The sequence below is a fragment of the Cynoglossus semilaevis genome, chromosome 14 (assembly GCF_000523025.1).
Source record: "Cynoglossus semilaevis isolate Cse_v1.0 chromosome 14, Cse_v1.0, whole genome shotgun sequence".
Classification (NCBI taxonomy): Eukaryota; Metazoa; Chordata; class Actinopteri; order Pleuronectiformes; family Cynoglossidae; genus Cynoglossus; species Cynoglossus semilaevis.
Genome location: NC_024320.1, coordinates 5,046,823 through 5,064,354, shown reverse-complemented (window position 1 = coordinate 5,064,354; position 17,532 = coordinate 5,046,823). Strand labels below are relative to the sequence as shown.

General features: G+C 37.3%; 2 protein-coding genes across 2 annotated transcripts in view; both read left to right on the top strand.

Moving 5' to 3' along the window:
• Nucleotides 1–3,695: 3,695 nt before the first annotated feature.
• On the top strand, nt 3,696–8,142 carry tmem230a (transmembrane protein 230a). Its single transcript, XM_008324657.3, has 4 exons — nt 3,696–3,843; nt 4,622–4,736; nt 5,337–5,459; nt 7,040–8,142. The coding sequence occupies exons 2-4, from the start codon at nt 4,635–4,637 to the stop codon at nt 7,178–7,180; spliced, it is 366 nt and encodes a 121-aa protein (XP_008322879.1). The 5' UTR covers nt 3,696–3,843; nt 4,622–4,634; the 3' UTR covers nt 7,181–8,142.
• Nucleotides 8,143–8,885: 743 nt separating this feature from the next.
• LOC103389309 (protein turtle homolog A-like) overlaps nt 8,886–17,532 on the top strand; it is a 30,657-nt gene continuing 22,010 nt past the window's right edge. Inside the window, exons 1-3 of the mRNA XM_025062007.1 lie at nt 8,886–9,138; nt 16,365–16,450; nt 16,549–16,755. Coding sequence (XP_024917775.1) covers nt 16,390–16,450; nt 16,549–16,755 — 268 coding nt within the window. The 5' untranslated portion in view covers nt 8,886–9,138; nt 16,365–16,389. The remainder of the gene's footprint in view (nt 9,139–16,364; nt 16,451–16,548; nt 16,756–17,532) is intronic.

Below are 17,532 nucleotides of genomic sequence, written 5' to 3'. Positions count from 1 at the left end.
GGTTGAACATCTATTTTACTACACAGAGGTCTATAAAAACTGAGAGACACAGCAGCTGTTGGTCTGTGGTTGACTCCGTGACTACTACTAAGTTCTACATATTTTGTGAATTTGCTGTTTGAAATTCTTTGTTCAGATTTACCTTAGTGACATCAACTGACCGCAGGAGGCAGCAGTGGATCAACAGGTGCTTTGTCAGGAGCAGAAAATTACAGTTTTGCATATTGATTTTCTCTGAGCTAAAATCACTGATTTTCTCTATGGACTTTGGTCTGTGTGCTTAAACTAGCAGGAAATGGTTTACAAAAATCAGTTCCTAATAAAACCCACAGACTAATGTATTAGAAACTGAAGACAAAGTAGATTATTTTGTCTGAGTCAACAGTAGAAGTGATCGTTGTTTTTTTTCTGGTCTTGTGGTCCACAGAAGGGGACTGGAACATCATTACGTCATACAAGCTGACCTTATAAAAACCCATTGAACTGAACCTTAACAGGCACTCGACCCTACTGCCCCTGCCCTTAGCCATTTCAGACACAGGCCTCATATATAACCAAACCTGAAAAACGAAAAGCTGACAAAAGAATAACAGCCTATTTGTCATAGCTGAGGTTTTATTGGACTGAGCCTACACTGCTGCGTTCATTAGTCCACTGTTGAACTGATGGTCCCCCGAATCTGACAACAATAAAGCACCATCAGGACTCAGGTGCTGCCTTCAAAGACCCTACATGTTCCTGAAAAAGTCATTTCACTGATGGTCTCACTGTTTGAAATATGTCTGTGTCAGTTTTCCAAAGTGATTGTTTAAGGTACAAACTTACTCTCTGTGAAAATAAGTATTGTGGTGGAAAATAATTGCCAATATTTGGTAACATTTGACCAATGATTCAGCAACATTACCTCAGGACTTTGTTGAATAATTTATCTGTCTGTTAGACTCTCTGTTAGAATCAATGCTAGAATCGCTGTTAGACTCTCTGTTACATTCACTGTTAGACTCTCTGGTTGACACATTGTTAGTCATGGTGAGACTAACCCTTAGTCTCCTACACCCTGAACGTCCACCAGTGTAGGGTAGCGTGAACAATTAACCTAAGAGAGTGGGAGAGAAACCCACCAGGACCCCTCACACAGAGAGCATAAGAACTCCATACAGAAAGAGTAGCAGTTTGAAATGGGACTTGAACAGGGGACCATCTAGCTGTGAATCAAGGGCAGCCACCAATCCTCCACTGTATTGCCCACTAATCCGTGATTCCCACTGCCGTTGTGCACTAGTGTGCTGTGAGAGATCATTTGGTGTGCTGTAGAAAATGATCCAATTACACTTAATTGGTCTAAAAATATTATTTATAAATTGCAAATAATTTTTCTTTGTTTGTCAATGCGTGGCCGGCAGAACAATTAAATAGTTCTCCTCTAGGTGGCAGCTGATGGCTATGAAAAAAAAAAGAGAACCAGAGCTGTTGAAGAAGATCTTTGTGTCTTTCTTCAATTCCTGCCAATATATCAGTGTTGTATCAAACTAAACAGGCCAAGATTTTAGTGAACTGGGAGTAAATTTAAACTAGAAGATTATTATATTTTATTAGATTTACTATTTGTCAGATTTTTGTTTTCTATCATAAAATATAAAATATGTGCCGTGCCACACAAACAGTTGGGAAACACTGGACTAATCCTCCAGTTGTCTACCTGTACTCTACTGAGATTTGAAATGACCTGGGTGACTGAGACAAAAATAATGACATTTTTCTCCCCAGTATCCTCTCTGACAATTCTGTATTCATTCACTTTCTCCTTCAAACTAATTTCAGAAACTCCTTGGACTCTCTCTCTTTTTCATTACAGGGCTGTCTCACCTCTACTGTAATGATCTGATGCATAGATCTTTAAAGACCGGACGAACATTTACAAATGAGAAACAGCTCTGTGTTTGTTTGTTTGCTTCGTCCTCATTCAATCATCTCAGATAAAATCTATCTGTTGTTTAGACTCCGAGGAACGTTCATTGATGGAGGACATTAGGTCCTTAATTCTTCCTTCCTTTCTTTCTGTCTTCCTTTACCTCTGTCCTATTTCAGTCCTTTCCTTAACCCTCCGTTCTTCCCTCCTTTTCTACTCCATCTCAGTAACAGTTTCCTTTTTTGCACAGTCTGTTTGACATTCCCCGTCTTCCTTGTTTAATGTCATTGACTTTTTCCCAGAATGCCAAGCTGCTCTGACAAGTTACACATAGACGTTGGCGTGCACAGCCCTGCCACTGTGTGTAGAGACAGAAACAGAAGGTGGTCCTCCACCTTCTGTTTCTGTCGTGGACCTTAATCTGATTTTGTTGCTGAGGACGTGGACCTTAATCTGATTTTGTTGCTGCTGCAGAACTCAGAGTGCAGGATGTTAAAGCATCTGACGGTGATTCCAGAGGAGAAAATATCAGTGGTGATGGCTGTGATTCATCAGTGAAAGCTCTCACAGATGAGAAAATGCAATTTAAAATGAGTATTTTTTAAAATTCACCTCCTGCCATCTTTGGCCTCTGACAGGGGACTGGAATAGAAACAGAGAAGGAAGATAAAAATGAAAAATGACCCAAGCCTGCAGCTTTAAATAACTGTCAAGGAGTCATTGAGGCAGACTTCAGACATGACTGATGGATAGAAATATTTATCTAAGCAAACAAACACAGACATGTGCCTCTTGGTGTCTACATGTCAGCTTTGTAGCATGAAATATATATATTATTCTTAGTGTCTTTGTTCAGGAGCAGACTTTTTTTCACCTGTCAGACAATGTGTTAAACAGAGGTAACCTATCAATGACTGAGTAACAGAGAAATAAAAAGCAATCATTTTCAGATAACGTAAATCAGCAAGGAGAGAAAAATGTCCTTTAATGTTCTGGATGAATTCTTGAAAATAATTTCAACTATTGCTAAATCAGATTCAGATTGAATACAGAAGCTACTGGTTGATTAGGCCCTAAAGAAATTTAAATAAACAAATTAAGAACGTGAGCTACACAAATTTTCATAAAACTGCTAAAATACCTGCTGGAAAAGGTAAAATCAGACATACTTTTATCAAAATATAACAAATTCATGCCCTAAAAGGAATCCAGAATAGCTATATGTTAGCAAAGCTTTGCCAGAAAGGCTCCTATGAAATAAAATGTATTATATTATTATTATTATAACATGTTCAACACAAATCAACAATTTTGCAAGTGGGCTGAGAGTTAGCCCGTAGAGCTGCAAAATTAACCAAATAATTATTCATGGTTAGTAAAGAGAGTTAACCAAAGTGAACCAAAATCAAAGCCTGTTCAACCTGTTAACATTTATCTTAAAATTAGTCACATGTCAAATGTTGTATAACATAATGGGCTAAATAATCATTAAAGCAAAAATAAATAAATAAAATAAAAAATCCTTTGGTTATTCCGTTGGATTTTTAAAGAGGCAAATACAAGTTACATAAGTTATGAATTGTATTGCACAATATTACATTCTTTTTTTGTGAGTTGTATTCCAGTTAGTGTGCTTAGACATGTTTTTGTACTGTCTACGTTTTATTTATAAAACTATCAGTTTTACATATTATATCGAAATTCAAAATGAAAAAAAAACGTCGTCCTTAATAATAATAATAATGAATAACTCGTACTTTTTCGTATTATAGTCTTGAGTTCACCACGCATGCGTATAACCCGATGCAGAGGAAGACCCGGAAGTAGAACGTATTGTTTTGTTTTTCTCCACAGTGGCTAAAAAAAGTCTCTGAAATGTGACGTTGTCTCGGCTTTTAACTCAATTTGCTGATTTCGACTGCAGCCATATCAAGGTAAGAAGCTATCACAGCAGTAACAGACTATCACGTTTTAACTTAGCAGTGTGCGGTGTTTGATTAAATAACTTATTTAGATATGCAGCTAAGGCTAAGGCATACGCCGTCTATAAATCGTTGTGACGTCACGAAAGACTCACCTCGACATTTAATTAACTGTCATCAAGTTAACTGTCGGCTAATGTTTTTTTATTCTACCGTTAACCGTTTTATGGTTTTCAGAAAAACTATTTATTTACATTATGATACTAAATATAAACAGTAAATATAAACACTGCGTCTTGTCAGCAGGTTTTTTAAAACTCATGTCATGAAAATATATTCCTTTATTTCTATCCTCATCTTTTCCTCTCCTACTGTCTTTTTTAAATTGTCCTCATTTCTTTTAGTTTTTAACCTCTCCATCCTTTTTCTTCCGACCCCCTCCCCCTACCATTAATCATTTACATCTTGTTTTTTTCTTCCACCTTAGATTTGTCCTCTTCCTTTACCTTTTCCTTCTCCTCTTCCTCTTTCCCCCACCCCATCTTGTCCCTGACCCTGTGATGTAAGGATTCAAACTCTATTTTTAGTTAAAAGTTACATTATTTGAAGCTAGTTTGAATCCTACACTTGCTTGGCCTTCAGTCCTGCATGACTTTGAATATTATGTCTTAAGATAAGTGAATTGAAAAAGAATGGGAATCAAAACAAAATAAAATAAGCAAAAGGTTGAGTGAGGATTCATAGGAAGCTCCATGGAAAGAAGTCAAATGTTTTTAATTTTCTTCTGCAGTTACAGTGACAGAATGATGGCAGCCAGAACTAACTTGTTAGCTGCTGCTCCGTCCAACAACAAGGTCAAATATTCACGGCTCGCTGCTGATGATGATGGATACATCGACTTACAGGTAAGAACAATAATTTTAGAATTCCTCCAAGGCCTCACATTAATTTTTTCTCCTGAAAAAAAATCATCTGAATCATCTGGCTTGATTCACACAAATGATGAGTGGACAAATATTGAGCTTGTACTGTACATTTACAAAAAAAAATTCTTAGTATCATGTGGATAACGCATTTCTAAACAGTATGATTGGCAGGTGTATTCTGAGCAAAATCTATTGGTATTTAAATTAATAATGTCAAAGTATTCTAAATATTTCTGTCTAACTTTGCACGGCTGTCTGAAACCATGCAATATTTAAAACAGCTGGAAGAAGAAACTTAGATAGATAGATAGATAGATAGATAGATAGATAGATAGATAGATAGATAGATAGATAGATAGATAGAACTTTATTAATCCCTTGGGAGTTCCCTTCAGGAAATTAAGGAACTTTTTAATTAACATTTTTTGCCTTCAGTAAATTATAAATGATAACATGTCTGTCAAACCAGTGTTTTTCATGTTCAGAAAAAAAGTTTTGGTTAAGATTAGTATTTAATTTTGAAGATAGAGCTACAGTTTTGTTCATTAACACAATATGACCTGTTCTTTTTCCAACAAGTTCAAGAAGAGTCCTCCAAAGGTTCCTTACAAAGCCATCGCCCTGGCTGTGTTCCTGTTTCTGATTGGCTCCTTACTGATCATCTTTGGGGCTCTTCTCCTGACAGGAACTATAGAAGTAGAGGTGAGATTTTATATAATATAAAGCTTGTGACCAAATTTAGGAAGTTTGTAAACCATTTGAGGTCACCAAGCCATAGACCAAACCTCATAGGTAAAATCTGTGATTTTAGCTGCTGATAGCCGTTGTTTCAGTACCGACTCCTGTGGTTTGTGTCACTGAGGTAAATGTGAACATATGATTTCCAACAGTGAAGTCAATGATGGAGACAGCAGTGTATCATCAACAACTGTGTTTCTGTAAACTTAAAATCCCTGAACTTTGTTTTTGGAGTTTGAGCAGCTCACAGTCTTCACTTTTATTCTAAAAGACAGAAAACAAATAATGCAATTACCTGTTTAATTTAGATAATTTATTTAGATTTATTTATTTATTTTATCAGTACACTGTTTTTTTGTTTTTTTTGATAAAAAACTCTAAACTAAAAAGTTGTCAAGACAATAGAGTACCATCTGCTGGTGAATTTAAGCACTCCACTGTTTTTAACAACACTGTGTGAGTGTTGGGGAGATGCTGGGTTTCTGCTGTTTGATTGACATGAAACTAGATCTAAGGGATGATGAAGTCATGGAGCCTTTGTGAAATGTTCTTCAGTCTTTTTTGCTCAGGAGGAGAAAAAGCAGATCTGATTGAGCCTGCTGTTATGGGGCCAGGGCACACTTTTTTAAACAGTGTTTCTGTATAATGGATTGACACAACGTGACATCAACACTGATGTCACCTGCCTGCAACAAGACACTCAAGCTTAAATTACACACATATAACATTTCATAATAAAATATTTTTTCTATCATTGTTCTGCTGCTGCTGTATTTCACTATTATACTCACTTAAATAGTAAAGACCTTTTAAAACCACACTCTCAGACACCAATGTTCTCAGAGAACATCCGTTTCAGCTCACAGAGAAAACAGCTGATCCACTGCTGTCCCCTGTGGTAAGTTTGAGACACTGCATATCCGACCATTTATTCAATTTCGAAGTCAGAGAAACACAAATGGAGGAAGCAGTGGCTCAGCATCTGTTTTGTCTTTTTCACTAAAAATGGCCAGTTTCTTGATAGACCTCTGTGGAGTATGTAGAAAGTCGTTATTGGAATGTTTCAGTCAGTAGGGTGGTGTCTTTTAGCCTCTGTGTGAGTTCATTGGACCGGAGGGCATGTCACACAGTGCTATCAAAATTACCCATTTGAACTTGGATAATGAAGGCAACATTAGACCAGAAGCTACTGTGTACCTGTAAACTGAATGGAGTAATTTGTATCCTTGGACTTAGTCTGTGAATTTAAAAAGCTGGTTTTCTCTTTGGACTTTGGTCTGTGAGGTAAAATCACTGATGAGGTCTGGTATAGGAGACTGAATGGTTAAAAAACCTGTTGTTTCTTAAAAAAACTAAAGAAACCCATGTGTGATGAGTATTAATGTAAAAAGACAATGATAAGAAAATATGTCTTCCTGTTATCCCATGGCATCCATTCATTCTGACCTGGACAGGTAAATGTCAGATCCTATGGGTATTCTGTCCCACTTTGACAATCACAGTATTTACGTATATGACTTAAAAAAAAAACGTCTTCTTCTCAGCATTCAGAACGGACCATTCCCGTCATCATTATTGGAATCTTGGTTTTCCTTCCTGGTTTTTACCACCTGAGGATCGCCTACTATGCCTACAAGGGTTTTCGTGGTTACTCCTATGACGACATCCCAGATTTTGGCGACTGAACTAAAGATGGCTGCTGACTGGTGGGGGTCTCTCAGGCTGTTACTTCCTGTTTACCTTCAGTTTCTGAAAGTGAAACAAAATAATCACAAAATTGTGCAGCGTTTCAGATTTAAATAATGTATTTGTCCCCTGGGGGGCAGTTGGAGGCAGTTATTCAAAAACAGAGTATAGTGAAGATTAAATAACGTCCGTGTGTCCGAGTTGTCTTCTACAGCTGGAGCGTATTATGAAGACAAATTTGAGTTCAGTACTTTAACAGTACAATAAAAATCCAAAACATTTTCTCAGCTTTTCTGCATGTTTTTAGCCAATTTGAACTTGCAAGAAGCTTACTATATATATATTTTTTATTTGTCATTCTAGAGATAATACATAATTAGCACGTGTTGGAAATATCACTTTACAAGTACTTGTTTGCACATTTTTTGTTCATGTTAGCACAAAAAAACACAAACAATCAAAGCTTGAGTTCATTATTTTTACAAAGTGGTTGGTAATTACAGAAATATAATATTTCTGTTTCAAGAATCAATTTACATTGCATTATAGATTTTTTGTGTTGTGTTTTTTTTTGTCATTTGATTGTGGAAGGTTTACAGAATTTTAAAATGTAAAAATTCTTTGAGTCACTGACATTTATAGTTTAAGTTTTTTTATTTCAAATGTTAACAGTGAAGAAATAGAAATACATTTTGTTCAGGTTTTTCTCAACTGCTGTCGAAAATTAAAGCAAAGTTGTATTTTCTGAAATATTTATCCGTTTCAGTAGTAAAACAATACTTTATTACTGAAATGTTTACAGCTAAAACTAAGTAATATAATTTATATTTGTATAAATGAAACTAATCATAAACAAACCCTAATATACACCCTGACAACCAAAGACTTTGTCTGTTTGTACTCATGTGTTTTTTTTAAATAAAAGCATTTGTTTTCTACAATAAATACAAACATTAATTCAGTTTTGTGGAAAACCTTTCTCTCCCGCTCTGCTTTACCTTCATTATTCTCTTTGTGAAGGAGCTCTAGCTTTTTTTTTCTTGTTTGTTTTCTGAGCAGAATTGAACACAGATTTAATTTTAGATGAAGTTTTCTGAGGACATTAGTTCTTGACCTGAGAGAAAAAAACGTTCAAGCTCTTCTGATAAACGGGCTTTAGTTTCTTTTTAAAACGTTTCTCCTCTGAATGAACACAACTGGTTTCTGTAACCTCTGTTCGGACACTCAGACCAGGTGAAGGTGAAGGCCGCCCCCTGCTGGTGGTCACCAAGCGGGAGGATGTGAAGGGCGTGTCTCTGAATAAATACAATCCCTGAGTCGATCTGTGTGTCTGCATATGTGCGCTTGGCTGTGTGTGTTCCTGGTATATCTATACTTTTAAAAAAAAAATTATTATGGGTACAAATTTCAGAAAAATACTACTAATTGGATGTGACCCACTGACCAACTGGACACTTTTCTAGGTCAGTAAATGGCATTTTCTTTGTCTCTTTTTTTTCTGACAAAGTTAAAAGTGAATAAACAAACCACATATTTTATTATGATGTGAACCAATACCTTATTTTTAATTTGTGAGATTATAAAAACTCAAAATGGAACTGACTCTCTAGATGTCGCTAAATCCAACCCTATGGACCTTCAACGTGAGAGCGTAAACAGCAGCGGTGAGAGGCGGAGCAGAAGGAGGAGCGGGAGCGGGGAGGCGGTGCCTGCTGCTGGAGGTTGGACTCTGAGTGGATCATCTACTGAAGGGTCAGTTCTTGTTCCTGCAGGTGAAATCAAACACCTGTTGCCCGAGGAGTTTGATCCAGAGAGAAAGAAACAGTTCGTGTTTCAGTGGAAGGAGAGACGCTGATGATGGAATAAAGTTTACGCTGACACACAGGCTGCTGCAGCAACAGGAGCTGGAGTTCATCTGGTCGAAGAAAAAGAGGAGAAGCAGGAGCTGGAGCTGCAGGTAGGACTTTGAAATGTGTGTAACGTTAACTGGAGTTAAAGGGTCAAAACGTAGACAGATGTTTCAATTATTTTATTCTTTAATTATGTTTCAGACATTGTCATTCTGAGCTGCATTTTAAAACCTTGTTCTTTTTCAAACACTGTTTCTGAGATCAGATAAATATTAAAATGAGTCTTTAAAGGTTATATTTATTTGCTCTTCTGAGGTTTTAACTGTTTTTAGCTGTTTAATGTTTGTGTGGATCAAGAACTATTTCCTGCGTTGCACCTGGTTGTGTTAATGATGTGGTCAAACCAGGCGGAGGAATATGAGGTTAAGTGATGAGGTGGGGGTAGGATATCACGATTTCTACATTGACAAACTCTAGCATTTATTTTTCAAAAGCCTGCCATTTTTAATCACCCGTTTAAACTGTGGTCGATCCTGGCATAAAGTCGTTGTCATCTATAATCTGACAAACTCTGTTCAATCATTTAAAAATCCAGGGTCAGAAATGAGAGCTTTAAACACGTAAAACCATAAAATATATATATAAAAAACAAAGATTGTTCAATTGTTGGCCAGAAGAGGACAAAAGTTAAAAAATACAACTGATTTAAAGATGTACCATAAAAACTACAATGTTTTTTCTTATATAAGTTGTTTTTCATTTGTATTTTTTAAATGTTAGCTTGGCTCAAAGACTTTTTGATCTGGCAAAAAGGTTTTGAATCTTAGTCTTGGTTAGATCTTTAATCTGTTTTTTTGCACAAGGTTCCATTTTTTTTTTTGGACAATTTGTTGGTTTGCTTGTTTGTTAGCCAAAGTCTAGCCTTAGCAATCGTGAGTTTATGGCTTGTGCTAACTCATTCAGGGGCTTGGCTAAAGGACTTGGCAACTTAAACTAGAAACTTGTTAAATGGACCAGGATGTTTGATTTAAGTACTTGTTAACTTGCTTTATGGACCTGAAAATGTGCTCAAAGGAACTGTAAGCCTCATTTTAGAAGTTGACGACTTGATAAAAGGACTTTTACTGGTTAAAAGGACGTTTACTGGGTTTATATTTTTATTGTATTTTAACATTATCAAGTATATTACTAGCATTCAGTCCTAGTCTGCATACATAAGGCCTTGCTACTATAATTTCAAAGATGTTTAACTTGGAAAAAAAAGTCTTGTTTCTAAAATGTATGCTGTTTGTTTGAAATTATTGGAAATGTTGTTTAACAGCCGCTTTGTGTTTGTGTTGTTTCTGTGTTACATTAGGTTAGAACAGCACAGACTTGTTAAGTCTCTCTGTTTGTGAAAAAACTTTTTCATTGTTCAGCACTGGTGGTTAGGGAGCGTCCTAACTCATTAACTTGAGTGGTTGTGTGCTGAATTAAAAAGTGATGATAGTGAGAACATTTTTCAATAAAATGAAAAGAGGACCAACAGAGGAGGCAGCGATGGATATAAAATAGTCAAAAAGCCTCCCACATACTATAGATGAACATCTCTGAAAGAATTCTACATTTGAGAATTCTCCACCTCCTCCTTCATCTTTTCTCCTCCACCTCCTCCTCTCAAAAGTTTTCCTCTTCATCATCATTAAACTTTTTTAATGTAACTTCCACCTTTTCTGCTGAAGGACGAGGTTTTGCTCCGTCAACTCCTGAATAGCAAGGCCACTCTTCACCTTTTATTAAAATCATAATCAGATGCAAATGATGAAGCTGCAGGAACAGCCTCACTTCACTGCTCAGAGATTAGAACGTGAAGTCAGAGCGAGGAGCAGCTGCAGGAACCTTCCATTTTCTGTTCCATTTAGGGGCAGTGGTGGCCTGGTGGTTAAGGCAGCAAACTTGTGTCTGGAGGTTTGCAGGTTCGAATCCACCAGGTGCCACTGAGGTGCGTTAAAGGCAGAGGGCACATTGCGATGTGTGACAATAAACACTTGTACTTTAACAGGATAATATGAATGAATGAATGAATGAGGAGGAGGATGAGAATGTTGTCTTAGAAACTCTGAGAAGTTAACAGAAGCCTAAAACAACTTTGTGTGTTTTTGTTGGTTAAGATCATGTTTTAAATGTTGCTGAGCTCTCTGATAGGGTCGCCGTGTCGTATGTGGCTCCGCCCACCTTTAAACTGTAACAGATTAAAAGGTCAAAAGGAATCCTTATACAATACAACCATGCTTTCACTCTGTGTTTGGGGTGGGTGTGTTGGCGGCCGAGGTAGATAGTATTGTAAAGCCAAAGAAACTATACATATATATAAAACCAATAATGACTCCTTGTTTTTAGCCTACTTGCTAACTGCTGCAGCTAAAAGTGCTTCATACTCCCTCAGTTCAGCTTCTTTGTGCTGAAATACTTTTGAGTTATGAAATCTGTTATATTTGAACTGGTCAACATTTTATTTATTTATTTTTAACAAATCGTTGTTGTCCACTGACACAGTGAAAACATCCAGCCTAGCAATGACGTGAGGTGCTCATCCTGTTAGCTCTTTTAGCTCACATGCTAATGACTCTGGTGCCGCTCAAGTAGTGTGGGTAATTTATTGTTAACTGTGAAATGTTTAAAATACTAGCAAAAACTTCAGCAAACATGTTAGCATTAGCGAACTAGCTCCTACATACAGTATCCATCATCCATATTATTTTATAGTAATTATATGTATAATTTGCCATGTTTCTATATATTATTATTGTATTGCACTGTACTGTTTTATGTCGGGTCATGGGGGCAGCAGTCTCCATGACTGCCACCCAAATCACATTGCACTGTACCAACACCCCTGAACCTTCCTGTGGGTGGTAAAAACATCTGTTCATATTACAGATATTTATGATATATAAAAAAATTAACTTAAATAATATTCTGCACGTGTGTAGTCCTCAAATAAAACTAAAACTGAAGTGTTTTAGTTGAGTTTTTTTTTTAAAATTAATTTAATTAATTAATTTTTTTGCTTTGTGTTTTTTCGCGTGCTCTCAGGACTAAGTCTGGTTTGAGGATTCGTTGGTAAAGGCCCATGAAGGTGTCACCACACTCCACTGTCACGGACTTGTGTGTTCACAGTTGATTATATTTAACATTGACAATCTTGTGAGTTTGAAGTCCAGACACAAACAGCCCTGAAAACAGCTCTGTTGAAATAAAACCCTGACAAAGACCAGGGACCTGGAGTGACACAAACAAACATGTAAACAAATGGAACCTGATCTTTGAACAAATGTGAATTTATTTCATTTTATTTTTTTATTTTTTTTCCTTCTCGGAGCTGCGGCTGATAAATCAGGTCGTGTTTCTGAGCAGCCGTTTAAATTCAATCAGCTGCCGCCTGTCAGCTGTTTCTGTTTCCGCAGATTAAAAGTGCTACAGAGTGACATTTCGGTTTCCATCAGCTGATAAATCTCTCTGTCTCTGCCTCAGTGTATTTCTGTGTGTGTGTGTAAGCGTGCACGCCCCTGCTGTCAGTGTCAGGAATAACAGCGGCATAGATGGAAATCTCCTGAGACGTCGTCGTTGCCAGGACTGTGTTTTTTCACCTGTGCAGGTTGTTTTTGTTGTTCAGGTTTAATGAAGGAGAACATGTCTCACAGTAGAAGCTGATTTTTGCCTCCTGTTTTTTTCTCCACACTGCTGCTGCTTCCAAATATTTTATTTTTAACACTTTCAGTCTGTTGCCTTTTATAAAATATATAAATAAATTCCTGTTGCATGAACAGACACAGAATTATCATCATCTCTAAGGTTTCTGTATTTGTCGGGACAGAATGAATGGATTAGAACACACATTGGCAAACTAAGGCCCGGGGGTCAGATTAGGCGTGTTCAGCTTTTTAATCTGGCCGGCCAAACTTGTTATCATTATACTTTTCCCTGCAATACCTACGTTTCCCCAATAGATACGTAGAAAATGCTAAGAGCATTTTAGCATGTATGCATGATTTTTGTCATTTACCTTAATTCACACGAACGCTCCATCTCTCTGCTCCTGACCCGGACCCCGTGTTCAATTTTAGGACAATTGTGGCCCAGGAGTCAAAGTTTGCCCACGCCTGGATTAGAGTCATTCTACAGTCGGGTCCTCAGACTAGTCCTGCTTTTACAGACTGCCTAAACACAAGATCAGACTGTAATTTAAACATGACGTCCATCAGTGTTCAGTGAGAACCACAGATGTTCTTTTTTTGCAAGTCCAAGTCATGTCTTTGTGTGGTGAGACTTGTATTGAACTTTCTATTGTCTGATGCTAATACTGCTCAGCTGGATTCAGGTGCGCCGGTTGCCGTAGTGTTACCATCATCGACATATGTGAGGTCCTGAGCCGTGTAATAAGGTTACCATGACAGAAAAAGGAAGCTTGTCTGACATTTTAAAGTTTACTCAATATTAATATGCCAAAAATAGAAAACATAATGATTGGTCACAAGTCCCAAAATCAGTTTGCAAATCAAGTCAAGTCTGAACTCTGTGTGTGTGCAGCTCAAGTGCGACTCTTTTAAAGGTCATTGAACGTTAAAGTGATTTAAAAAAAAAAAAAAAAAACTTAGACAAAGTGGAAAAATATTAATAATATTGTAACTTGTTGGGTGGATGTAGACTTATGTTGTGTTATTGCCAATATTGTTCCTGAAATGACTGTTCTGCTGTTTACTCCATTTTCCTGGGTGCCTTGAACTCACCAAGTTAGTGCACGTGTGCATTTTGTTCTGTTCTGTCGTTGGGAGCCGCGGTCCGTAGGCTTTAGTGTGCGCTGTGGCCAACAACAGCGTCTATTGACTTAACAAAAATAAAACGATAAAATGAATAAATAATTTCACCAAACAATAATTTCACCGCTCCACTGCAAAATATATGAATATATTACAAATAAAAATCTCTCTCTCTCAAAACATGCTGAAAATGAAACTACTTGGGTTTGTATTGGGGGAGAAGTAGGGGTCGGGGGTTGCAGCACACCGTCGTAGTGTGTACTGCTGCATTGACATCACATGATTGGCACAATAATAATTTTTTGTTTTCCTGATCGTGGTAAGCCAAAATCCTAATTGAATTGAATTTCAATTAATTGCCCAGTCCTACATTACAGTACTATACGATACAATACAAGACAGTACTGTAGATAATATTGTCTATGACGGAATGTGTTTGAATCGTGTGCGTGTGTGTCCATGTTTATCACGTGCCACTGAGGGCCGACCTTTGCCCAGTTTCACTCATTGACATCTCTTTGAAGTGGGTCAGAGATATGAAGACGAGGTCGTGTTGAAGTTTGTTTCCTGTCAGATTCTAACAACATTTATTTTTTAATGACTGAATTGTTAGGGACTCAGACCTGATCACATGATCTCCTTCTCTCTGATTTAACAGAAAACAAAGACCCGAGATTTCTCCTCTGTGGCTTCATTTTAAAAGGACAATTCAGGTTTTGTGGGTTAGTCACATGTTATCAGTGGTGACTTCACTGAGCAAACATACTTCTGTGGACCCACCTGAAAGACAAACAGTTGGCGTCTCACTGAAAATACCAGCAACAGAGGAAGCAGGAAAGCTTTCACATTTATCCAAAGATTCAACAATTAATTTAACAGCAATTATCTGTCGAAGTCTATTCACATCATTATCTCAGTGCCAGACTGAGTTTAAATCAGTGATTTTAGCTCACAGACCAAAGTCCATAGAGAAAATCAGTGATTTTAGCTCAGACCAAAGTCCATAGAAAAAATCAGTGATTTTAGCCCACAGAACTGTCCATGGAGAAAAATAATGTTTATTTTTTGTTGTAATTGTGATTGATGGGCCAGTGAGAATCAATACCAAATATGAGTTTAAAGAACAATCCAAAAGATTATTCACTCAGAAACAAAAGACAGAGGATGAACAGAGAACACAAAAGTTGCTTTTGTTTGTCACAATGTGACAAATTATAGAACTAGAATAGAAATAAATTGAACAAAATATATTGGACAATTTGATTCAATTTGTATTTTTAATTGTTATGAATAAGAACTATGTAAATGTGTATGTTTACAGCAAGAACATAGTTGATGGTTGATTGAACTGTAGTTGACAGAAGATTCATTGTTGTTTAACTGGATACGATGTTGATCATTCCCACCATTCCTCTCTGATTAGCAAAAGTGTCAAGCACCAAAAATAATTTAAAAAAAAAACACTAACCTCAGGGTAGAGAGGAGTCAAAATAGAGAAAGTCATGTAAAAAAACCAAGATGCTGTTCAGTCGATAACATCGTGAGGAGTTGTTTATCGACTGATCTCATTGTTGGTCTCTGAGTCTGTGGCCGCAGCCAAACGTCTTCACTGATGTGTTTTAAATAAAACACTTAAACGTCACTTTTCCACCTGAGTCCTAAAGATTAATGTGACGTCGTCTCAGAATTCTATTCTGAGTAGAGGTGAAGGAGCCAGGGCAGATCTATCTGGCAGCAGACGCTGCTATGTCCATTTGTGTAATGACGTGGGATCAATTCCAATTATTGGAAAACTGTTGAAAAATCTCGGCGTTCCTGTGTAAAGTGGTGACAGATGGAGCAGATCAGCTCTGTCCTTTTTTAGCCTGGAAATCTGTCACGGAATCTGTCTTTAAAGGAACAATGCAGGCTTTTTTTGGCACAGTCATATCAGATACTGACGCGACAGCAACACCGACTCTACATGTGATGGTGGCAATGTGTGTGTCTGTGTGTGTGTGTGTTTAAAAAAAAAAAACTTTTCAGAGGAGTTGGTGTTCTTTTTCCTGCAACAGTTTTAGATTCTTACAGAAATATAACAGAACATCATTTTTTACTGATAATTTTAGAGACCTTTGGTAGATGCAGGGTCATGATGATCTTAGAGTGACCCCTGCTGTTCAAAGTCATTCCAAAGTCATGTTCATTCCTTCTATACCTTAATCACCTTCATCACCTTGGCCAGTACTGCAGTCCCTCATGTGATGAGAAAAAAAAATCACACTCACATTCACACCTGTGGTGGGGTTTCAGTGAACAATGAATGTTGGTCACTGTTGTTCATGTTTTCGACTGTGGGACAAAAAGAACCTTGAGAAAAACTCACATACTGTAGATGATTGATGGTTGATTGAACGATTGACCTTCTTGCTGTAAGGCAGGATTACTTCCCACTAACCCACATTTGTTCGACCCCCTGTATTTGTCTTGAAATGGCCCGGACTTTGATTGGCTCCATTTTGAAACCTTGTTTGTGCTTTTATTTCCTCCACCAGAGTGAAGATGCTGAAGTGAGTGACGATGGCCCCACAGACACATGCACACGTCCTCCTCGTCTTTGCTGCTGCTCTCAGCCTCATCTGTACGTTCCTCGCTTGTCTGAGGCCAATTGTGCCGCTGGTTGCCCAGGTTACAGATGAAGTGCTTTGACTGTTTTTTCTTTCTTTCTGTCAAACACAGCAGTGAGTGCTGAAAGTCTTCATCAGTCAGAGGTTCGTAGAAGAGCCGGAGCACATGTGGAGCTGGAATGTGTTTTTCCTTCAAACTCCCACATGGACGTGACGTCAGCGTCTCTCCACGTCGTGGAATGGGTTCGACAAGGACTCGACGTTCCTGTTCTCATCAAATTTGGATCCTACCCTCCCAGAGTTCACCCAGAGTATGAAGGTAAGAGGTCATCGCTCACTGTAGCCCTGCTTATTGTAGATGAACTTTGATGGATTTTGAGTACATTATGACGTCATGTTTATGTTTTTAATTTTGGTCATCTCTAAAGTCTTTTTCGGGCTTGTTTTAAATCCTTTCCGCTTCTTATTGTCTAAATTAAAAACTCAGTGATTCATTTTAGCTTACGGCTAGCTTAGTTTCACATTCAGTGCCGTGTTTCTGACCAGACTCCACCTGTTTCTAGATACATTTTAGATTTTTGGAATTTTACTTGTTTGAGTTATTTAAGCAGTTTAAGCTAACTTTTAGCTGTGCTTGGACTGCGTTTTTGTTCTTATTTGGTTAAAATAAGCTGTTGTAGCATTAACTTTTGGGCTAAAATTTGAACGCCACACATTTTTGTAATGGCATTCCATTGTCTCCATGTAACTAAGTACTTCAGATGTACAAGCAACATTTGTGTAGTTATTTATAGGCTAACTTATGGCTAATTCAAAATAATAACAGTAATAATAGTAGTAGTATTTTTTGTTAATGTTAGTTGCTAATTGCTAATCTTTTCAACCTACAAATCTATAATAGAAACTTGAGCAATGCCTGGGCTAAGGTTTAGGATCTGTTAGTTTATTTCAGCTATGACTTTGTTTGAATTGTTCTGTCCTGTTCTTGAGACATTTTAGCTCTGATTTCTGAGTTGATTATCTTCTCTTTCTGGAGACCCTGGGCTGTTACACTTTTATTTGTTAAAGGTTGACCTGTAATTAACTTCATGGCATA

Coding starts and splice junctions, on each gene's coding strand:
- tmem230a (XM_008324657.3), top strand. CDS start 4,635: ATGATGGCAGCCAGAACTAACTTGTTAGCTGCTGCTCCGTCCAACAAC. Junction 4,737..5,336: donor ATGGATACATCGACTTACAG/GTAAGAACAATA, acceptor TTTTCCAACAAG/TTCAAGAAGAGTCCTCCAAA. Junction 5,460..7,039: donor CAGGAACTATAGAAGTAGAG/GTGAGATTTTAT, acceptor TCTTCTTCTCAG/CATTCAGAACGGACCATTCC.